The sequence below is a fragment of the Cavia porcellus genome, unplaced genomic scaffold (assembly GCF_034190915.1).
Source record: "Cavia porcellus strain 051 isolate PalLab524CR breed Dunkin Hartley unplaced genomic scaffold, mCavPor4.1 scaffold_8, whole genome shotgun sequence".
NCBI lineage: Eukaryota > Metazoa > Chordata > Mammalia > Rodentia > Caviidae > Cavia > Cavia porcellus.
The window spans coordinates 82,880,182-82,904,756 of record NW_026947491.1 but is presented as its reverse complement, the minus strand read 5'-3'; the positions used below and the strand labels follow the sequence as shown (position 1 = coordinate 82,904,756).

The 24,575-nt window shown below is 33.9% G+C and overlaps 1 protein-coding gene across 4 annotated transcripts in view; it reads left to right on the top strand.

Annotated features, from left to right (window-relative positions):
• Eea1 (early endosome antigen 1) overlaps positions 1–24,575 on the top strand; it is a 131,242-nt gene that overhangs the window by 84,436 nt on the left and 22,231 nt on the right. For all 4 annotated transcript variants that reach the window (XM_063255293.1, XM_063255291.1, XM_063255292.1 and 1 more), the window contains 8 exons: positions 3,144–3,347; positions 6,105–6,305; positions 9,622–9,735; positions 12,301–12,456; positions 14,749–14,888; positions 19,526–19,856; positions 21,067–21,168; positions 23,060–23,254. In XM_063255293.1, the coding sequence (XP_063111363.1) occupies positions 3,144–3,347; positions 6,105–6,305; positions 9,622–9,735; positions 12,301–12,456; positions 14,749–14,888; positions 19,526–19,856; positions 21,067–21,168; positions 23,060–23,254 (1,443 nt within the window). The remainder of the gene's footprint in view (positions 1–3,143; positions 3,348–6,104; positions 6,306–9,621; positions 9,736–12,300; positions 12,457–14,748; positions 14,889–19,525; positions 19,857–21,066; positions 21,169–23,059; positions 23,255–24,575) is intronic.

The window sequence follows — 24,575 nt, the reverse complement described above, 5'->3', positions numbered from 1 at the left end:
AAAATGTAGGCAAGTGGGACTTTACTGTAAATGGTAGGAAAGAAGTGGGGTAGTGAAACAAGCATGAGGACTTGGTGTAGGTCACCAAGCAGATAGGCTTTCTTACCCTGGACTCCCAAGTTAAAATCGATTGATCTGCAGACAAAGATGGAAATGGTATGGTTTCACCTTCCCGTACAGGTTGTCTCTCCAGCTAAGGGGAGAGCAAGGGACTCATTTGAACATGCTTACTTTCTTATTCCTCACTTAATTATGTTTAATTTTATGTGTGTGGTGTTGGAGGCCTTTGCATTGAGCTATATTCCCAACCCTCTTTAACTAATTAAAAGAGATTTACAGTGAGAATAGTTTCAATGGGTATATGCACATGAAATTATCATGGTGACACAGGTGGTACTTAACCTGGGTAGTCTGGAAAAGTGGAAATCTCTCGGAAGTGATAGATTGAGCCCCTGACTAGAGAGTTGGGAGTGCAAAGATGGGTGACAGAAGTGTATACCAGGTGCAAGTTGCAAGGACAAGGATAGTGAAGCTAGTGTGAATTCAACTGTTAGGTTTTGCTAGACTTAAAGTACATAAGGGGTTAATTTCATGTGGGTGGTGAGGGTGATGCAACCTATTCATTAGATTAAAAGAAATTAGTAACTCTGTTCAACATAAAGCAAGACATATGAGAATGTGTGTGAGGGAGAGAGATGTATATGAAAATCTGATTTTTTACTGATGAGAAAATGAGAAATGAGAGAGTTAGGAATATAAGTGTAAATTACTTTTGAAATTTAAACGTGAGTGTATAAACACTAGGCAGAAACTGACAGGAGTAGTTTTTAGAAAAAGAGGTCTAAATGTGTTTGTAGCCTAAGACAAAGAGGCTGGTAAAGAGGCGGTTAGTCTCATACTGGATGAGAAGTGACTGATGTAAATTGGTAACAAGAAGCTATGCTGTCACTCATGTGGTGGGTTATACTCTGCCTAAACTTCGCTCAGACTAGAGCAAAAGACATAAATATGGAGACACATAGATATGATTCTATAGGTAAGAGAATGGAAAATCAGAATGAATCGTTTCTGAAAGTTTTATGCTTCAGGATCAAGTTGGAGATAGTAATAGCTAAATATCAGGCAAGCAAAGATCGAGAACTTGGAGAGCATATTGAAGCTTTGAAGTAGATGTTAAGGATAATGTCTGAAGGTGAGGCTATCATTTGAGTGAGTGAGTGGAGAAAAATGACTGTGTATGGAATGGAGACTGGAATCAGAAATACATAATGGCACGAAGTTATGAAGCTTTTGCTTTTATTCTAACAGTACCTACAGCTATAGGAATAGAAACGACAGAAGGAAACATTGATCTAGAATTGTGCTTTCAGGGGTGGTTGTCGTGGAAATTCTGAGGTGAAAGGAAATGGGAAATGTGATTGGAAAAATATTTAAAGTTAGATCATATCCATGTATGTGGTTAAAGAAGAAAAGTCGAGTATAGTGAATAAGCTGAAGGAAATTGAGGTCTCTGATACCAAGATGAGATCATAAAATTAGAGGCTACTCAGGAAATTTGGTCACAGCGTAAGATAATTGAAAAATTTTTAGCTGAAACTATTTCAGGTTATTGTGAGATCTTACATGTGAGTTACTGAAATATGGAATGGAGTAAAGTCCGGGAAATAAGATGATACATATTTTGAGGCTGTGCTCCTAATTCTCTGTGTATTTTGTATTTCCCAGGAAATTGGTAGAAATTAGGACTGAGAACTAAAGCAGGCCTCAAGTGTTCAGTGAGTGAGGTAGGGACATGTAGATGATATTAGTGAAGACAGAAGGCAGGATAAGTAAGAACAGCATTCCCAACATTACCTGAGGGCGAGAGTGGTGGCAGGGAAATCCAGGAAAAGGCCCGTCTCCTGTTTGCCCAGTGGAATAAGGCTTCCTGAATAGAGAGAGTGAAATTAGATTCTGTAAAGGGAAAACCAAACTTTAATTAAGGCTTGGAAACTGAGTAACTCCTCCAGGGGGGGAAAATTGTCTGCCTAGAATTGTAATTCCAGAAGAATAGTTAAGTGCAGAGAGAGGGCTATTGGTGGCAAGAAAAGAAGCCGAGAGGGAGCTTGGTTGCTTTTCATCATGTCGTGACTGATGCTTAGAGGGATAAGAAGCATTTTTGAGAGTGACTGTGATTATTTCAATACTGGCACAAATCATTGAGGGTACAAGGCAGCTGCTGGTTGTCTCAGCAAGGTGGTATGGGCTATCCAGGGCCTTGTTCTGGGCAGACATTTTCTTTAAAAGACTGAGGGAGAAGCAAAGTATATGAAATCTGATAGCTGGTGAAAGTGGGTCTTGTTCTGAATACGAGCTATTGCATTGTGCTCTAAGTAACCTTAAGGTCTTTGGTAAAGTAAAAGAAGGGGTCTTAATTTATTGATAAAGGAGTCCTTGTAAAGGATTAAAATGAATCTGCAAAAGTATATGTGTTACAGTGTTAATCATTTTTCACACAAAAGTATACACATGAATCATTTTTTATTCAGTGAATATTTTAGAATGTGTGTCAGTTATCTGACATCAGTGAATACAAGAGATGAAAGTTCTTACCTTTGTACAGCACACATTCTAACAGGAAGCGGAGGAAGGTGGATGAATGTGAAGAAATAGTACATTATTTAGTGTGTGAGATAAATGAAAGAAAAAAACAACCAGGAGGTGAAATATTGGGGAAGGCTGTGGTTTTGAAAGGCCTGAGAAGGTGACATTCGGGCAGACTGAGGAGGCAGGAGTGAAGCACGGGGCAGGAGGCAGGTGTCTAGGCAGAAGGTTCTTAGCGAGCGTGCCTGCTGTGATGGAGAGAGAGGGAGGCCCGTGTGTCTGAGATGAGTAGAAGAGCAGTAGGAGGTGAGGACAGAGTTTTAGGAGAAGAAAGCTATCAATTACAAGTTTTCATTGTTGTTAAATTCTTATCACTAATACAGATTTATATCATCAAATATGTATTTCCAATTAAATTTGGCATGTTAAAATGTAACAATTAGTTTTAAAAATATGACTAAAAGGTTGAATGATGAAATTCATTATCACTCATTTTGTGTTTGAAGAATAACTTCTTAAAGTTCTCTGTCCTTAAAATAGGAGTTTTCAATTCTTTACAGAATGATTTGGAACAAGTCCTACGTCAAATTGGTGATAAGGACCAAAAGATACAGAACCTTGAAGCCTTATTACAGAAGAGTAAAGAAAACATTTCATTATTAGAAAAGGAAAGAGAGGATCTCTACGCCAAAATCCAAGCTGGTGAAGGAGAGACTGCAGTTCTTAACCAACTGCAAGAAAAAAATCATACACTACAGGAGCAAGTAAGCTTGTCAAGTGTATTATGTTTCTAAAATTTACTTTTATCTTTCTGAATCTTATTAAATGCTTTATTTAAAGCATTCATCATCCTGACTCTTTTTCTTCTGTTTTGAATGCTATATATTTTTGACAGATACTGTCTCATATACCTTAGAGGTTCGGTCCATCCTATAGTGAAGCTTAGTTAACATGGTTTGACAGATAAAACTCTCAGTTCATATCCCAGGAAGTAACTTATTACCTATGGGCTATGTGTAAATCAGCTCACCTTGCCTGGCTCATTGGAAAAATAGAGATGTACTTGCCTGATGGTGTTTTGTTATGTTATAAAAAAGAAGTGAAAAGCTATATATATTAATAAGCAAAGGTACTAATCAAGTGATGTAGTTTAAGAGAAACAAAATTTAGATTAATGTATTTTGAAACTAAAAATAATAGTTTGCAGTTGCTTTTTGGAAAAGTAAGATAATCATTGTTATCTAAGCACAAATTTAGAACAAAGTATCAGTAGGTTAGATCACATTTTTGGGAGTTAATAATGTATTTTCCCCTACACGTCCAATTTAGTTTTGGAATTCTTTTGGAATGTCTTAGGTAGCCTTTTGGTCAGCTACAACTTGACATTATGTATGATACAAATGTGACTCATGTTTTAAGTAGAATAAATTAAAATAAATCCGTATACTTCTTGGTTTTGATTATGGTGGAGTAACTGGTGCTTATTTAGCCCTCCTGCTGTAAAAACCTGGAAAAGTTTGAAAAAATACATAAAATTACTGTTGTCAGCCATTGGACAACAGGCAAGGCAGAATATGATTCTGAAGAGAAGAGAAACCAGGGAGGTGAAACTTTGGACTGCTCAAATTTTTGACCTAGAGACATTCTTTCGGACTGTGGTATAGGTTGGGGGAATTCAAAAGAGCAGTAATCTCATTGAACTGAGGAGTGAGAGATTAATTAAACTGAGATACTGAAGATTAAGATTAAGGTAATTCAAGTTTTTAGGGCCGGACACTTGACAAAAGAGTCACTGGAGAGAAAAAGTGCTGTGCATCTTCATGGGGTTCCATGGGAGGCTTTGTTAAAACGCTTTGCACTTTTAAGATGAGATTCTGCAGGCAATGAACAGTAATGAGCTGCAGGCTGAAGAATTACCAGAGCTCACATATGCCTATGAGATACTCACCTGCCAGCCAACTAGAGAAAAGCGTATTTGAACACTTGGGGAATTCAGTAGAAATTCTAGACTTGTCACACCTTAGAAGTCACTAAGACTAACCTAGCCCCCGTGTTAAAGCTGTCACACATCTGGCTTATCGGAATAGGAAAACAAGCATTGAAAGGACCCAGGTGAGCCACAATACAGTACATTAACTACCTACTGGTGTAGAACTCAGCATTCTTTGGAAGAAGACAGTGAATTTCAGGCTGGTCATGGTAAATAACAAAAGACTACTACTTTTCTGAAGAAGTAGAAAAATGTGCATCATAATCAAGATAAAAATCATCCAATGAAAACAGACCCTAAAATGAAAGATGATGGAATCATCAAATACTTTAACAAATCCCTTGATATATACCTGTGAGAGGGTAAAAGATACAGTGTAACAACAGAGATGGAAGTAGCAGTGATTAAAAAAAAACAAATGGAACTTCTAGAAATAAAAGTCTTAAAACACCTGAACTAAAAAAGTTTATTTAAGTGGGAAAAACGTCAATGAATATGAAGAGAAAGTGGGTAAAACTGTCTAATGTGAAGCAGAGAGAGAAGTTTTGTGGGAGGTGGTTAGGAAAGAAGAGTGTTCTAGTGACCCATGGAACAATATCGTGTAGGCTATCATAATGTCATAGGAAGAAGGGGAGGAACGTTTATAGAAATGGTGGCTAAAATGTTTTATATTTGCTTAGAAGTATAAATCCATAGAATTAAAGAGTTAAAAAGTTGAAAATACTAGTGAGGTATATCAAAGGAAGATCTGATTAGATCTCACCGGAGTTAAAAGAATACACGCTCTTCAAAAGTTACCAAGATGAGCTGGGGTGGTGATGCACACTGTAATTCCAGCTAGATTGAAGCAGGAGGATTGCAAGTTTGAGCCCTGCCTGGGCAACTTACTGAGACTTCGTTGCTAAATTTAGAGAGCCTGGGGACGTAGCACAGTGGTAGTAGAGGAACTCTTGACTGGCGTGAGCAAGGCCCTGATTTCAATCCCCACTATCATCAACTAAACAAAACCACCACACACAAAGAAGACACTATTATGAAGACAAAAGCAGAGACACAGACCAGGAGAAAATATTGTAATGATATCTATTTGGTCATTTAGAAGTATCCAGGATATATAAGTAGCTGTGGTTCTTCAGTCAAATCAGTGATTACGTGGGGGAAAGATGGGAGGTGGACTGACTGCTAAGGGGTGTGCGGGAATATTCTGAAGTGATGAAAATATTCTCTGTTTTGATTGTGGTGATGAGTGTGCACCCTTATCAGATCTCACTGTATACTTAAATTTGATGAGTTTTATAGAATGTAAATTATAGTTGAATACTGATCATGTTAAAATGAGAGTCTTTAAATTAGATGTTATATCTTGTGATTTGAGATGCTGTGTTTACTCTTGGGAAGATTGGAACAATTTGTACTTGGAAAAAAATTGAAATCACCATCATAAAACAGTTTTCTATTCTAATGGGCTTAAGTTTGGGTTTCTTAATTTTGTTATACCATTTGTGAACATAAAGTCATACTTCTATAATAGGTAACTCAGTTAACAGAGAAGCTGAAGAATCAGTCAGAAAGTCATAAACAAGCCCAAGAGAATTTACATGACCAGGTCCAAGAGCAGAAGGCGCATCTCAGAGCTGCACAGGACCGTGTCCTTTCCCTTGAAACCAGCGTCAGTGAATTAAATAGTCAGTTGAATGAAAGCAAAGAGAAGGTCTCCCAGCTCGACATTCAGGTAATATATTAAAATGCTGTTTAATGTATTTGTATAAGTAAAACACTGATTTTAGAGTATTGAATGTTTTGAATTCTTTCTTTTTGCCTTACTTATTAATAGAAAAAACTAGTACTACAGTCAGATAAAATGTCTAGATAATTTATTGAACTATGTCCTTTTCACAGGCATTTTTTCTCTTTCTCTCCCTTTCTCTTCTCTCTCTGTCTCTAAATAAACTACATCTAAAATCAGTGGATTATTTAACTTTTCTTTGTCTTATTTATTTATTTATTTATTTTTTAATCGATACTGGGGATCAAACTCACGACTGCGCGCTTGCAAGGCAGGCACTTATGCTGCTGAGCTAAATCCCCAGCACAACTTTTCTTTGTCTTGATTAAGTCCTAGTTATTGCTTTGGAAGTGCAAATTAGTTGGATACTGTATTATACCGTTAGATTTCTACATTAAATAGTTTTATAATTTTTATTTCTAAAATCTTCACAGATTTGATTAAAAACAGATATGTGTTACCATTATGTATTTTAATTATATTCTTTCACAAATCTGTGGAGCAGTCTTGCTCAATGAATCAGTTGTGGTATGGGAAAAAAGACATTTCTTTTTTCATTTTCATCATTGAGTTTTTAAGTTCTGTATTATAAAAATTTATAGAAACATTTATAAGCTTTTAGGAGAATTATCTCACTGGAAATAAGAATTGTAATCAAATAACTAATAGTATAACTTGGAGAGACTACATTTTTTTCTTTTTCTTTTTCTTTTCCTTTTTTTTTTTTTTTTTTTGGGACTGGGGATCAAACTCATGACCTTGTGCTTGCAAGGCAGGTGCTTATGCCGCTGAGCTAAATGCCCAGCCCTCATTTTTTTCTTTTTAAATACAAATATTTGTCAGATAGTTTATGTGAAAACCTGATAATGTGCATGTCCAGCTTAAGAGAGGAAAGGGAAGGACTGAGGTAAGGAGTGGGAGGAGGGGATATGAATGAGTGGGTTAAAATAACCTTTGATTCTTTTTGCATTGCAAGATCCTTTTAGAGAGATTTCTGTGCCACTGCAATTTGAGAACTAGTTTAGTTAGATTAAGCAATGTTTCTTACTACCATTGCTTCTTTTATACATTTACAACCATCTCTTCTTTTGTAATTGTCTTTGAAAAGTCTATTGTATTGTAATAGTATTTGAAAACTCTTTGTTGTTTCATAGTCCTTTAAGATATTTTCAGCTTTTGAAATTCTTCTTTCATAAAATTGCTCTTTTTTTTTTTTTTCTTTGAGACAAGGTTCTTGCTTTGTACTCAGCTTGGCAGCTGGCCTTGAACTTTTGAGCCCTCTGCCTCAACCTCCCAAATGCTGGATTTCAGGCTTACTGGCACTGCCATGCCTGCCTTGTGATACATTCATTTATAAACCTGCACCTTTTGTGATACAGTCTTATTGTGTAGCCCAGGACTCAAGCTCAACATCCTATTGCTTCAGCTTCCTGAGTGCTGAGATTGCAGACATGTGTCACCATGCCTGATTACTGCTGTATTTCTGTATGAATTAGTATTGCTTCATAAAGTACGGTTTTTTTATCTTTCAAGAATTGGGATTCTGATTTAAAAACCTACTTATTTAAATGGTATTATTAATAAAAGTATCAACCAGAAGTGCTTAGCTAAAGAATATTGAAGTTGGCTTTTTAAAAAATATATTAAACAAAGGCAGTTCTCACTACATGGTCTTTTAATTATATAAAATGACTTTTAAGCTGTTTGCCAGTTTTGATTTCTATAACATACTTTTGATCCCTGCTTCCAAGATACTTCCTAGTCACTATGGTGAGGACATCACCAAGGTAAATTATACTTCTGTGTATCATGAGAATGCTCCTAGTGCTCTTAGGTAGTTTTAAGGGGTTTAGTACATAAAATACAACAATTGCAATGATTGGCACTTAGGCTAAACTTTACTGCCTGTTAAGGATTGTGGAAGATGGGCTATGAGTGGCTGCATATTTTCTTCCTCAAAAGAATTTTTAAAATAGTGCAAACCAGAGAGCTATTATGTAATCCCTCCAAATGTTTCTGTACTATATCACTTTGGGAAACATGTCATGAAGTACACTATACTAAAAGATTATAAGCAACTATCTATAGTAAAATACCAATTTTTAGTTCCTCGGATAAAATGCCATATGTAAATGAAGCTGAATTCATAAAAATAACTTCTTCATAATCTCTAATATATATTTGTTGGTTAGTGTAGATTTATTTCCTATTCTTTTATGTAGGTTTCTTTAGGTTTCAGTTTTAATTCAGTGTAGATATATGTATCTTGATACAACCATTGTTTCTGTGAGAGATAAGTAGTTGAGAAATACTGTTTTTTTCTTTTGCTTAAAATTACCCCATGTGGTATATATTTTAAATTTCCATTGATCCCTTCTTCAGCTAGCTAAAAGACTGTCTTCCCCTTTTTTACCCCTTTCTCAAAATGCTTTAATTTTAAATATTTTTTCTTTCTGCTTTACTTACTAGAAATGAGTTTTAACAGTTATTTAAATATTTAGGCATAGTGACACATGCCTGTAATCCCAGGATTTGGGAGACTGAGACAGGAGGATGGATAGTTCAAGACCAGTCTGGGCTACATAGTGAAAACCTATCAGAAAAAATAAGTTATTTAGAAAAATATTATAGTACTTTTGGTAATAAAGTAGAACTCTTCATTAGATTTAAGTCTTATTGTTGAAAGCCTTGAATTTTTAAATGAATAATTTTTTGACTTTATGAGCATCAGAAGTAAAATCTCTTAGGTCAGAAGTTATCAGGGAATAGTACATTTCAAACAGTTCTGGTTCTGGTTTGTCTGAGTGTTTGAGTTCTTAGAATCTAGAATTTTTTATTGTTTTTGAGCCAGTACTTTCTTTGGCATAGTTATTGCTTATTGTAATGTTGGTAGACTCCACATATTCCCTTCTGAAAAATACAGTGGCCGTTGAGAGTTAAAAAAATACTGCATTTCTTTCTTGACCAAAGGGATACTATAATGTCAATGTCATATAGAAACATCTTCACATTGCTTATCTAAACATTATTGGGGTCTTTTCTTTCACACATTCTTGAGGTATTTTTTATTAGTACATGTTTGCAGTACATAACATTTATATTCCTTGTATAGATACATGTACATAAAACATACTAATTCCTTCTTATTTTAGCCAACAGATTTATTTTTTAAATAGTTTTGTGACAAAAGCAGTGCACACTTAAGCATGGGTAAGTCAACAGTTAAACATAGAAAGTAACAATTTATAAATTTTTGTTACAGATTAAAGCCAAAACCGAATTACTGTTATCAGCAGAAGCAGCAAAAACTGCTCAAAGAGCAGATCTTCAGAATCATTTGGACACAGCTCAAAATGCTTTACAAGATAAACAGCAGGTAGAGAAGTTGATGCAATTTCATATCATAACCTCGTGCTTTCATATATAAATAATTGTAAAAATGTAAAACTGATATCTAAATTTGTATAATCTTATGATACATTTGCTTATCTCCTTAATTTGTTCCCTGAGTTCTGAACAAATTGACCAGTAGATGTGGGAATTAGACAGATGGAGGAAAAAATATCAACTATGTTTTTGATAACTCTCGACTATTTTTTAGATGTGGTTAGATCTGGCTTCCTGATATTGTATTGTATTTCTTCCTTGGATGAGGTTTTGATATGGAGGTGAAACAGTTACTCCTAATTATTGCCTTATCCTATCAAGCAACGGTACTGGGGGAAGACTGAGATCTGCATTCTTGTTTTTAGTAGGTAAAATGGGCGGGACCCAGATCTTCTTATCACTTGAAACAGAGAAAGAGCAATGTGCATTCCATGCAGTCCTCAGCATTGCTCCCTTTCTTTGGGGTAGGAGAAAGTGGGAGACTGAAGGAGTATATGGAAGTTACTTTTCTCAGTGCTTAAGATACAACAGAAGGTTCAAGTTCAGGATGAAGATCAAAGTGTGTATAGATAGTCTTTTTGTCAGGTAGAGGACTTTTTAGAATTTACTTCTTAATCAAGAAATAATGCTTACTATTGGTCCATTTTAAAAAATTAAAATAGATGCATTTCAAATGAAAAGGCAAAACAAAAGTTTTTTAAAAAAAGATTTAAATTTTATTCTTATCTCAATTTTCTCCTTAAATGGAATTTTTGTTACTAAATTTGGTATCTATCCTACCAAACTTTTATAAGCGTTGAGAAGTATATGTATGTTTATGTACATGTACAGTGGTATTTTCTTTATGCACATGGAATCACACAATATGTGTAGTTCTACAATTTGCTTTTAAAGTACAAGATTGCTAAATATACTTGGAAAGTATTTTCTAAGCATGAGATCAGAGTCGGTAAATATAATAGATTATTATTAAGAAATATCTGAAAGTTTAAAATTTGTTAAAATATTAATAAAATTGTAAAACAAATAGCAAAAAGGTACAGTATTTTCTAGGATATGTCTAATAAAGTGTTAATATTTTTGTTATTTAAATCAGTTTTAAGTAACAAATAAGTGAACTGGCAAAAAATATACAGTCCCTTATTAATCTATAATTATGAAGTCTGAAATGCACCAGACTCTAAAACTTTTTGAGCATTCTCTAGGTCAGGGATGGCGAATCTTTTAGAGACCAACTGCCCAAACTGCGACCCAAAACCCACTTATTTATTGCACAGTACCAACACTGCAATTAAACCTGAATACTGAGGTTTTAGTTTAGAAAAAATAACTATTATCTGATGCTCTGCCCTGGAATGACTTGGCTCACCTGCTGACAGAGAGGATGCTGTGTCTGCTGCAGCACAGGTTCCTGCCACAGGTTCCCCACCACTGATTCAGATAGATCTCAGAGCTTTTAGAAGGTTGGGTTTGCAATTACAGGTGTTCAACCTGTGTGTGCAGATCTCCAAAATTTGAGAAAATCTGAAATTGGAAATATTTCTAATCCTAAGCACTTCATATAAGGTATATTTAACTTTTATGCATGTTCAAAACTGTATTAGGAAATGTCTACGTTCCTTAGGAATTGATTACAAATTCAGACAGTAGGGTCTTTTGGGTGGGAGCAAGTAGGGAGGTGGCTAGTAACATAGTTTAAGAACTTCAGCGTTATTTCATTTCTTTAGCTCATTTTTAATCTTATCGTAGTTGTACAGATTCTCTTTGCATCTCTGTTAATGAAAAAATGTAATACTAGTCTAAGAATCTAAAGCACATTTATTTAAAAAATGTGCTACCTTAATAAAATGGAAATGTTATATTTTAGAAAAATCTGAAAATTTTATACACAAAAACAAAGGTTAAAGTAGTATATAAAGTGAGATACTATTTTTATTTTAGAAGTTAAAAAAAATAGAAACTAGCATATAGAAAGTACCTTAAGAAAAGTTATCACTATGTTACCATGATTATTCATGGGTGATGGGTTTGCAAGTAATTTTTGTTTATTATGTGCTATCGTATATTCCAAATGAATTGAACAGATATTACGGTATGATTACTGCAGTGTCTTGAAAATACTGTTTTTAAACAGTGTTTTGAACATTTAAAACATTTAGTTACGGTGTGAAAGTTATTTTATTATTAAGCAATTTAGTAGTCAGTGTTTTGACTCCTAGAATAACTTTTGAAAAATACTAAAAAGTTGTTTAATTGGTCTGTGGGTGTCACTAAGTGGAGTGCTTGCCTCACATGCATTTGGCCCTGGGTTTGATACACAGCACTGCAGATGAACAATAAAAGCTATTTAAGTGTTGTACTCATAAAATTGGTATCTTACACCACATGTATAAAACTCCAGTTCTGGTCCTCTGACATATCATCGAACTTACTCAGTCTTACTCCACATAGCTAAGTGAAATTACAGATTTTTCAGTTTTACTTTGACTGAACATTTGAGAACTACAGCATAGTAAATTTTATAAAGTTTTCTTCAATTGTGCTTTTTCTGTAGGAGTTAAATAAAGTCATTATGCAGTTGGATCAGGTCACTGCAAAGTTACAAGAGAAGCAGGAACATTGCAATCAATTGGAAAGTCACCTTAAAGAGTATAAAGAGAAACACCTTTCTTTAGAACAAAAAACTGAAGGGTTAGAAGGTCAAATTAAGGTTTGTATAAAAGTTGAATTTAGACATTTTCTACTCTTAGCATTTGGATTTGTAATGATCTGCTTGAAATCAGATTTTTAACTAACAAAGATCAAGTTGCTTTATAGAACTTGAAAGAATTTACTTGTCTTTTTATCTGAATTTTGAAATTTATCTTTATTTTTAACTTCTTCATCAATGGGTGTCTTTTGTGAAATGATAGCTATAAAACATACAGATTTCACAATATTTTCAGGAACAGCCAATCAGGCAATTATAAGAGATTCACTATTTTTTTAACTGTTGTAAATTTTCTTGTGTTCTTTCCTTTTTCCATGCCCCTCTTTCTAGTATAATATTTGAGATATTATAATCTTTAAAAAACTATACATTTATACTCTTTGGATTTTGCTTCTGATTTAACACATTTTAGTGGTAAACTGAATCTTACTTTATTATAATTTCAAGTGGTGGTATTTTACTACAGAGATACAATGATTAGACCAGTGATACGAACCTTTTAGAGCTTTCAGTGATACAGCCCTCTGAGGCGTGTGTGTTACAGGTTCACCGCCACTGGATTGCATCTACCTGTTTAGTTACCTTCTCTTAGCTGAGACAAAATACCCATCATTCACAACTTAAAAGTGGAGAGGCTTTTTTACCTCATGGTTTTAGTCCGTGGTCAGCTGGCTTCAAGGCAGAAATGTTGGCAGAGAGGCTTGGCAGAGGTAAAGATGCTTAACTAATTGCAACCTAGAAGCAGAGAGAGAAGCAAGGCGCCAGGAACAAGACCCCATCCTTCTGGTGACACAGTGGCAACCTCCAACCAGGCTCTGCCTCCTAACAGCATGTTCAGATATGAGCTCATCAGTGGATGAATTTACTGATGAGTCAAACGTCACCACGGTCCAATCACCTTCGACTCACATGAGAATTTTGGGGAGCATTTTAAATCTAAACTAGACAGTATCAGAGAAGGATCTGACCTAAGTATTTTTTCTTTTAATTAATGCCACTGTCAGTTCCACAATTAGATGAAGCCTGGGTATATGGATCATAGAATCATGAATATGTACACATACATATCCATACCAATATAACATGAGCAAAGAATCTTTTATAATTTGATTTGTGATTTATGGTTAGGGCCAACAATAATAGTAAGACAAATTACGTATGGTTGATAACAGTGGAATACTACTTTAATAAAGAAATGACAATTGAGATGGGGGACTTACTTAAAAATAATTGTTACTTAGAATTGAGTGTCTATTATGACTGCTAGCTCTTTCACTTTTTATAATTACTAGTTTAAAAGTCTTCTATATATTTCATATAAAAATTGTAGAATTAATTTATTACATCAAAAATCTTTCATGAGAATTTTTAAAATTGGTTTTATAGAAGCCATATGTACCAGGTGATTCATAAAACAGTTAAGTGTGCAAAGTCATTATGACTGTGCAAGAAGATGTACTGCTTTTAGATTTTCAAACATATTTAGCAGTTTGATCTTGTAAATTTATAATAATACATAACTACATGGATATGTATGAGATGTATACTACACTGAAAAGCAACAGTAATACCTAAGTTAAGATTATGAAACAAAATCAAGAATTTAATTGGCTTTTTTAGAGTCAGCGGATAATGAGAAGGATTACTGGACAGTTCCATTTTAAGTATCTTATAACTACCTTAGTGTTGTTAATTGTGAATATAAAGATATTTTCAGTGGATGCATGAGTGACTGGTTACATATTTTTTTTCAAACTTGGGTGAATGATTTTTCCTCTAGTAATGAATATTTAAGTTTATTCTCCTGTTCAGGATTAATATTGAAATGGTGACTGACTATACTGTGCAAAGCCTGTTTATTACATATAAATTCTACGCTAGGTCCTTTTTTTTTTTTTTTTTTTTTTTTTTTTTTTTTTTTTTTTTTTTGGTCTTTTTGAGACAAGATCTCACTTTGTAGTTCAGGCTGGCCTTGAGTTGACTTCATAGCCCACGTGGTCTCGAACTTGCCAGAGTCCTCCTGCCTCAGCCTCCCGAGTGCTGGGATTAATAGGCAAGTACCACCATGCCAGACTCTATGCTAGGTCCTTTTGAAAGATTCTAAAATAAATAATATCTTTTCAGTGATGGTTTTAGATTGAGTTTTTTATTACAACATACATTTTTATAATTATTTTTGTGTTACATCAATGCCAATTTGAATATAAGTAAAAGTTATCTGTGTTTAATATTTAATAGTAAGTTGATAATCAATAACATTAAAATGGCTGCTATATTATATTTCTTCCATAGAAACTAGAAACCAAAATTCTTGAAGTTAAAACAAGCAAAGAACAAGCTTTGCAGGACCTTCAACAGCAAAGACAGCTAAGCACAGATTTAGAGCTTAAGACCACAGAATTGAGTAAACAACTTGAAATCGAGAAAGAAATGTAAGCTAAACTCTCACTTAAACATTAAAGAAGGGGATTATGAACTAGCATTAAAATTTCCTTAAGATTTCAATCTTGTTACTGTCCATAATGAGTTAAGTGCTTCTTTTATTGACATTACAAATTTCTGAAATTAATGTGAATGAAAAATAAGTCATCTTAATGTGGCTAGGGTTAATTTCACTGTAAAGACTGAAAACTTAGTTTTATAAAATTTGGGTCAGGTAATTAATGTTCAAGAAGAAGAAGTATCCACTTTGCTTTCTTTATTTTTATATTTATTTATTTATTTGAGGCATGATCTATTTAGGCCTTTTATGTCTTTGTTATTGTTGGCTAGGACCTCCAGTAAAGTTTTGAATGTAAATTTTATTATTGCACTGTTGACAGTTTTAGCCAGGAAATAATAAGTGTTTCATGAAGTCTGGGGTTAGCTATAGAAATTTTCCTTAGATTTACCGTATTAGACTGGTGATGTTCCCATCTACACCTAATTTTTTAAAAATTTTTAAAAATTTTTTTGCTTGAATTTTATCAGCTTCTTTTTTTCTGTATCTGGTGATACGATCATGCATTTTTTCTTTGATCTGTTAGTTTGGTGAATTGACTGATAGTTCTCATAGTAAACCAACTTTGCTTTATGTGATGAATTCCAGTTGACCATGTTGTATTCTATTTGTATGTTGCTCTTTTGATTTAGTAATACAGTGGCCCCTCCAGTCTGTGGGTTATACATCTGTGGAATCAACACACTGAGGATCCAGTATATTCAGAAAAAAAAAGCTGGTTATACTGAACATATTTTGACCTTTTCTTTGTCATTATTATCTAAATAATAGAGCATAAATACAACATTTATATTATATAAGGTAGCATAAGTAATCTAGAGATTATTTGAAGGGTGCAGAAAAATATGCACAGGTTTTAAAAAATTTATCATTTTAGATGAGCATTTGCAGATTTTGATATTTGTGAGAGTCTCAAAACCAGTTCTCTGTGGGTATTAAAGGACAGCTCTACTTTATTAAGAATTTTTCAAGCATTCATTAAGACTATTTATTTGTAATGTTCTTTTAATATCATTGTTATGTTTTATTAGAATTACTGGCCATACAAAGGAATTATTTCCTCCTCTTCTATTTTTGAGAGTTTGTATGTGATGAATATTATTTACTTCTTAAATGATTAGTAAAATTTATCAGTAAACAAGCTGGATCTGAAATTCTCTTTCAGTTGCTTTACCTAGAATTAATTTTAAATAAATTAAGCATGGATACAGTATTTTAATTTTTCAGTTTTTCTTGAGTCAGCTTGGTAATTTGTATTCTTGCAATGTATTTGTCTGTTTCATCCAAACTTCCAATTTATTGGCATAATATTATACTTCAGATGTCTGTAGGATCTATAATAGCATCCATTGTTTTATTAATAGTGGTGATTTGTCATGTTTCTTAATGAATCTAGAGATTTATCAATTTTATAAGACTTATAAAAAGCTTTAGAATTAGTTGACTTTTGTTCAGTTTTCTATTTCATTCATTTTTCTATATACCTATATATTTTCCTTTGGTTGACTTTGGGTTTAGTTTTTTTAAAACAGCCTTTTAATGTGAAGGTTTCCCTGTGGCTACCTTGTATCGTGTCTGTTTTTATTGTTTTTCCCTCAGTTCCTCACTCCTTTTACATCCATCAATGTTAGATGTCGGGTTTCTTTAGGTAGCAGTAAATTATCTTGGAAGAATGATACCTGTTTTCTAATTGGCGCCAGAGTACTCAGGGCCCAGGGGAGCCCTGTGAGTAAGGGGGATTAGCTTCCAGTATGTTCGGAACATTAATTGCTGCGAAAAACCTCAGCCCTCTGAGGTGGGTTTGTGTGGCTCTGTGTCCATCCTGAGTGATAGAATGCTGAGCAGTGACATTACTTCAGGGCCCAGGAAGAATTAGTTTGCAGCTCAGCGTGTCCTTCCCGAGGTTGAGGCTGATTTTATTCCTGTTGTGAGATACTCAGTGACCTCTTCATTCATCAGAACCAGAACCAGAACAGTTTCACCCCATCCATTTGAACGTGTTCATGGAATGAGTTATCTTTGTACTCCAAGTAGCCCACCCTGACTTAGTTGATGGACTTGCCTGGTGCAGCTTATGGTTTTTGATCTTTTCAGTAGTAACGGTGGAAACAGAGCCTCAGAAAAGCCTCTCTCAGCGAGATGATATAAATCTTTCAGAGCTGATGATGATGAAACTGTTTCGTACCTTCTGATGAACTCTGAGATGTTGTGATAAACATTGGTTTTGTCCTCATATTTGGTAACTAAGTTCTGGTAATTTGAATTGGAGGCTATAGAGGTGTATTTTGCATTAAGTGGGATTCCTTCTCACTGCAGTTTCCAATGCCTAGGTATTTGGAGCACATCTGTTCCTTTACATCACCTACTCAAAACCATCAGTTCATGGAGATCCCCCTTTGCTTTCCTCCGCAAGGGCCCTGTGGACCCAAGTTCTTTCCATTTCCAACGGGCCTGTTTCCATTCTGTGTTTTAATTGCAGTTTAGAAATCATTCAACACTCTCACGTTCTTCCGCCAGGAAATCGTTAAAATCTTTTTTCTGTATTCTTCGTGAGAACGTATCTCCCCTGAGGTCTTCTTAGATTTCTAGATCACTGCATAGGAAGGAAGGCTGCATCTCTTCTCTTATTTCATGTAAACATATTTGGAGTTTCATTAAAACTCACCTCTGAACTTAGGGTTTGGCCCAATTAACAGGGTACTGAATCCCCTTTCTCAGAGACCACTTGTGTCTTTGCATGTATTTTCATGCACTCAACCCCTTCCTTCAGTACCCATCTTGTGATGTATTTTGTTACTCTGAATGTTAGTATACATGCTCTCTACTCCCCCCCACCCCCAAGGTCTGGCTATGCAGTTCAGGCTGTCTAAGACTTACTGTATAGCCCAGGCTGGCCTGGAACTTGTAGCAATCTTCTTGCCTCAGCCTCTTAAGTGCTAAGATGATCTAATTTTCTTTATGGTTTCTTATTTGACACACTCATGTATCAAAGTACTATGTTAAAGTATATTGTTTACTTTTCAAGTGTTTGAGGCTCTTCTAGATGTTACTGCTTTCTTATTCAATTCTACTGTGGTCAGAAAACATGGTTGGTAAAATTCATACTTTTGAAATTAGATCATTTGTAAGGTCCAGTGTATGATTTGTTTTCCATGTGCCACATCTATGTCCTAAATAGTGGCTGGTCAGGTATTCTTTTGGATCCTTTTTTCTTCTGATTGCTGTATCAGTTTCTGTGAAAGACATTAAAATTTCTGGCTCTGTTTGTTGCTTTATTTCTAAGTTTAGTTACTTCTTATTTTTGATAAATGTTTCATAGTGACATTGTAAACGTGTATTTCTCTTTCACCTTTTTTGAGTCATATAATTTTAAGATTTTTTAATCATTTGGGTAATTTAAGTAATTTGGTGAGATGAATATAGTCCAAATTTTCAAGCTGTTTTAGAACTTTTTAATTTTGTTTTTGTTTTGTGCTGGAATCTAGTGCTCTACCATTGAGCAACACTCCCAGCCCCTTAATTTTTTTAGCCATATTTAAATGACAAAATGATAATATACCTTCTCTTTAGATTTTCAAAATTAGGGTGATATACTGTGCCATGAACCTGTTGAGTTTCAGTGTTTTAAAAAAAATTTTAACACAGTCCCATAAACATGTATGTGGTTCTAAAACTTGGAAGATCTCAAGATATAAATAAAATCTGATACTCAGGATTTTCTAATACTCAACTTCGTGGACTCATATGTCTTTACCCAATGTTCTAACTTTGTTGAGTTTATATGTTATACATTTATACTGATTGTAAATCATGTGCATTCTAGAAATATTATCACTTATATCTGGTTTAGACATTAAAATGGTTAATTTTTAATGTGTATCTTTACTATATGCATAATTTAATGTGTATCTTTACTGTATGCATAATTTAATTTTTTACAAAAAATATTTTAACTTTTTAAAAGTTGTATCTTTCTCATTCTTGTAGCTTACTCATTCTGATGTATGCAACCAATATCAAGGGACAAATGATAAAAAATTCACATATAATCTGCTATATTTTAGAACAAAAACAAATCATTTGCCTTTCCTCTATTTTTGAAATATAGCATTTTTTATTTTCTTACTTTTTCTTATATTAACTTTAAATGTTTTAATGTTTAAGACTTATCAAATACCTAACATGTTTTATGTTTTCAAGGGAGAAGCAGAGTTCTTTTTGTACTTGGAAACTTACATAATAAATGAGTTATTTTGGATTTATGTAAAACCTTTTATGGCTGTTGTAGCCATTCAGCCTGCAATATAGTTTTGAGATCTGTTATCATGGAAAAGAATGTATTATGTTAGGAGGCTTAGTTGGTTTTGGTTTTATTATTAACTTACTTGATTTGAAAAAACCTTTTATACCTGTTAAGTGATTTAATCAGATGTTCTAAGACATTTTTCTGCTGTGATTTTATGGAATTAAATTATTCTGAACAAAACAAATGTTTCAAAACCCATAATTATTTCAGATCATCTTTGAGTAGGAAATTATGCATTTAAAAATTATTTCTTAAATACTTAGAGTATCCAGCACAAAATTGGATCTACTGAAAAAATCTGAAAACCTTGAAAGTATTAAGCAAATGTTTACCAAGCAAGAGGAGGAAAATGCTATCCTGAAACAAGAACTTGAAAAGTTCAGTCAAGATGCGAAGATGCAGCAAGAGGAATTGAATAACAAACTTCAGACAGCACAAACGGAACTAAAGGAAGTAAAAATGGAAAAAGAAACACTAATGACAGAACTTGCTACAGCAAAAGACAGATTATCAAAAGTATCTGATTCTTTGAAAAACTCCAAAAGTGAATTTGAAAAGGAGAATCAGAGAGGAAAAGCTGCTATATTAGATTTGGTTAGTTGTTTATATTTACATTTTTCTAAAAACTAGTAAAGTTTAGTGTGGTCCATAGTGATTACATTCTCAGTGGGAAACTGATCATATGCATAGCACATTTTAGTGCTTTTTGCTTCCCTTTCTGGTCCCTTCCCACCCTCTTTGTTTACTTTCTTAGGTAGAAGTGATTGTTTCCTTTAAAATAAATTGAGTTTTTTGGGATGAATTTACTGTTTGCATCCTGTATGAAAATCTTTTAGAAATTTTGCTTTAACATTTTTTTTTTCAGATCTTCTTTTGTTTTGAGACAGGCCCTCTCTATGTAGTTCAAGTTGGTCTTGAACCCCTTGTGGCCCAGGGAGGTCTCCATCTCATGGTGACCCTCTTGCCTCAGCCTCTCAAGTGCTGAGATTACAGGCATGCATGCCTAGCCCTCCTCCTCCTCTTTTTTTTTTTTTTTGACCGGATCTCACTATTCAGTTTATTTTAGGCTGGCCGTGAACTCACTATGTAGCTAAGGCTGGCCTCAAACTTGTGGTGACCCTTTTGCCTTAGCCTCCTGAGTGCTGGGATTACAGGTGTGTGTCACCATTCTTGTTTTTTTTTTTTCATTTTCTTGTAGCTCATAGTTCTATTTTTTGACAAGTTTATTAATGGTGAATAATTATGTGGCCTAAGAATACGATTTCCAGAGTATTCCAAAGCGTTTCTAAAACACTTTTTTGATTATTGGATAAGGAACCCAGAGCCTCTCACATGTTGGGCAAGCACTGTATCCAGCTGTATTTTATTGTGACTATTAGTTGATTAAAGAAAGCCTTAGCAAATATAGCGTAGTCCTGTATGTGCCTTGCCTTGCTTTTCTTTTCCATCCATTCATTCATTCATTCATTCATTCATTTGTTCGTTCTTGGTTTTTTTAGAGTGTCCTACGGTGTACTTAAGGCTGGTCTTGTACTTACTGTGTATTTCAGGCTGGCCTTGCACTCACCAGGTAGCCCAGGTTGATCTCCAGCTTGTGGCGATCCTCCTGCCTCAGGCTCCTGGGTACTGGGATTATAGGTATTTGCCATTATACCCCAAGTGGGTGATCCTGACCCATTTTGACTCATCAGTGATTTTAATTTATTTATGTAACTTATTTGTGTTTATCTCGCTAAGTTTATAAACAAACTTTTAAGTTATTACAAATAGTTTCTCTATACTATGGTTTCTCTCCTTTTTTTAGGAAAAAACTTGCAAAGAATTAAAGCATCAAATTCAGGTGCAAACAGAAAGCACACAAAGAGAAAAGAATGAACTGAAGAAGTCACTTGAAAAAGAGAAGGAGGTAACGTTTTATCTTTTCTGTAATATAAATATGTAAACTATAATAGATCTTTACATTTTAAAACATTTTATCCTGATAGGTAAGAGAGATTTATTTCCCCAAACTGGAATGGAATGAAAAAAATCTGTATATAACATATGTATGTATAATACATATAAATATATATATTTATCTGTATCTTACCACTAAAATAATTTAAGCCCATTTTAAATAAAAGCTACAAATAAGAAAATATATTTAATAACAGAAAATTGAGTCACAGCATTATAATTAGAAGATCTAGGTTAAAGAACCTGATTATAATTGAAAAATATTTAAATAAGCTTTCCATAGAAATGACCTTTTAAGGGCTATTTATTTGATGGACATTTATATAAGTGATATATTTGATAATGATTTTATAATAGACATTTCCATTGCTCTCCATCTAAAACACACAAGCAAATGAGAAAATGCATGAATATGATATGTAAGTCTTACCATTTGAGGATATACTTGTTATATTGCAGTCTAGACATATAACTTTCTAGAAAATCTAACTTGATAAATCAACCAAGTATAGTCCTGGCAAATGTTTGATGTCAGTGTGTTTTAATTGTTCATTGAAACAGAACATTTGGACTGTAGCTGCCAGCCATGTTCATGACCATGTTATAGTGGCTTAGTGCCCAGACTATGAACCAAAATTGTCCAAATTTGTATCCTTTCAATGCTATTTATTAGTTATCCCACTCGGACATATTTGATAGATGACTTAGTCTCCTGGTACTCCAATTTCTTCGACAACAAAATGGGGCTAATAATAGAATCTACTGTAAAGTTATCATGAGAAATAAGTGGATTAATATAAAGTGTTCAGCATGCTGCCTGTAACAAAATGAAGTGGTCATATATTAGGTATGGTTTTACCATTGGTTGTAATATGATCATGCTTATTGTTAAACTTCTTCTGTTTTGCCCAGAAATATTTGTGCATTGTGATAAGCTGAGACATCTGGATATAGTGCCAAAAAGATTTCAAAAAGTAGTCTAGTATGGTCAGATGCTAAAATGTAATTCTAGATTATTAATAAAATATACATAAATAGTGAATATATGACTTTGCCTGGAAAGTTAGAAAATAATGGTTTTCCTTGGCCCCAAAAGAACCTCAGTGTGACTTTTGTATGAATGGAAGCATGTCCTAGTAGAATGTAAAAACAAAGTAGTAAAATACATCTCAGTAAGGGTAACTGTTACGTAGTATAATTTAGTGTCATAGACTTACACTAAAATGATTTCTAAAAGGCATTTTATTTTTATCATACTTAGAGTTTAGCTGTTGTTTCTGATTAACTGTGACCAACAGACTTAATAGCATTTGGGAATATTCTAGAAAGTGAATAGTTAGTTCAGCAGTATGAACTTTGATGCTGATATTCCTATTTTGTGTGATACAAGGCCATACTGATCTAGTTCATTTTCTACTCTCTCTAAATACATAATTGTAAGCCGGGTGTGGTGGCATACATTCTGTAATCCCAGCACTTGGGAGGCTGCAGCAGGAGGATTGTTGCAAGTTCGAAATGAGTCTGGGCTACAAAATGAGTTTAAGGCCAGCCTGAATTTCATAGTGATCCTCTGTCTGAAAAAGACAACAAGTAAATAAGTACTGAAAGGGAAGGCAGGATTAAACAAATAATGAAGATTAATTTGCATGTCATGTAACAGTGAATGGTGCCAATTGTGAAGGTAGCGTGAGTGCTGACTATTTCTCTTTTGTTAAATTGCGGATCACTGTGACTGACAGACCCAGTACTTTCTACGGTGAGTAATGGCTGGCACTGGCAGGTACTCAGTAAATGTATATTGAATGAATAAAGGAATGCCAAACAGATTTCTTTGCTTTTAGGCTTCTCATCAGTTGACTTTGGAACTCAGTTCAATTAAGGAACAAGTTTTACAGGCCCAAAATACTTTAAAACAAAAAGAAAAAGAACAGCAACAACTTCAAGGAAACATAAAAGAGCTAAAGCAATTGACTGAACAGAAGAAAAAGCAAATAGAAGCACTTCAAGGAGAAGTTAAAACTGCTCTTTCACAGAAGGTATTAGTAAGAAATTTGTTTTTCACAGGAAGAAAATGTTGGCAATTAAGGTAATATGATTGAAACAGATAAGTTGTATCAAGAATGTTTATATGAGCTCAAAAATTTTCTAATTTATGTTGATCATGTGATTATGCAAACCTGAATTTTTTAAAAATTTTATTTTAAAGAGGGTAAAATTAAACATAACAAAAAAGAACAAAACAGAACATAAGAAAACAATGTAAGAGACACAGATTTTCAAAGCAAGGGAGCCAGAGATCTTCACCGTTTATCATATTGTCTCTTGTTTTCTTCCAAGTAGTTGTTCATATTTTCACATACAGTGATTTCATACAAAACAACATAGTATAAAACTGATCAGAACAGGATGAGGAAGGCATTTTAGGTCTTCAAGACCAGACAATAAGGAAGTCAACAATGGCTGTTGTAATGTCATTCATTCTCTTCACAATAGCTGTCCATACCTTCACGTATGTTGAAATTAAACAAAACAAAACAGACTAAGATCACCCTGAACAAAGAATAATAGTATTTCTAGCTTTCACATCATGACGCTATAGAATCAGCACTGGGTGCTGTAGTGTCTCTTTTCTTCAAAGTAGTTGTTTATTTCTTCATGCTTTATAATCATTTCTCAAACTGTGTAGAAGTTCTACGCATGCATGTCTCTACATGTAAATATATCCTTTCTGTATTAGAGGGAAAAACAAAACAACAAAACAAATTCCTTGAAAAATACAAAACAAAAAAAGACATATAAAACCACAATACAAGGTGATCTACAATGGTTACTATGATGTTTCTTGTTATCTTCAGTAGAACTGTCTATATCATCAGGCATAGTAAAATTGAACATATCAGTCAGTACATAACAGTATTAATAAAAACAAAACGTTGGAGGCATTATAAGACTTCAAAAGTAGGTAATAGTCAAAGCAGATTGGGTATCCTAGTGAATCTTGTCATCTTCAGTGTAGTTGCCTATACTCTCAGACTTGATATTATCAATCATAACAGATTCAAATAAAATCAGTCAAGACAAAACAGCAATCTAATAAACCAGATGCAAATAAGATCAGTCATAATAAGACAGTGTAAGTATCAAATTAAGTTAGAGGGAGAAACAAAACAGGACAAAACAAATTCCTAGAAAAACACGAAATGAAAAAAGAAAATTAAAGATGGTTACTGTAATATATCCTGCTATTTTTGGAATAGCTGTCTGTGCCCTCAAATCTAATACAAGTAGACAGACTGACAGAATACAATCAAACTAAACAGAGCGATGAGAATAATGTGGATTTTAAATCCTGATACA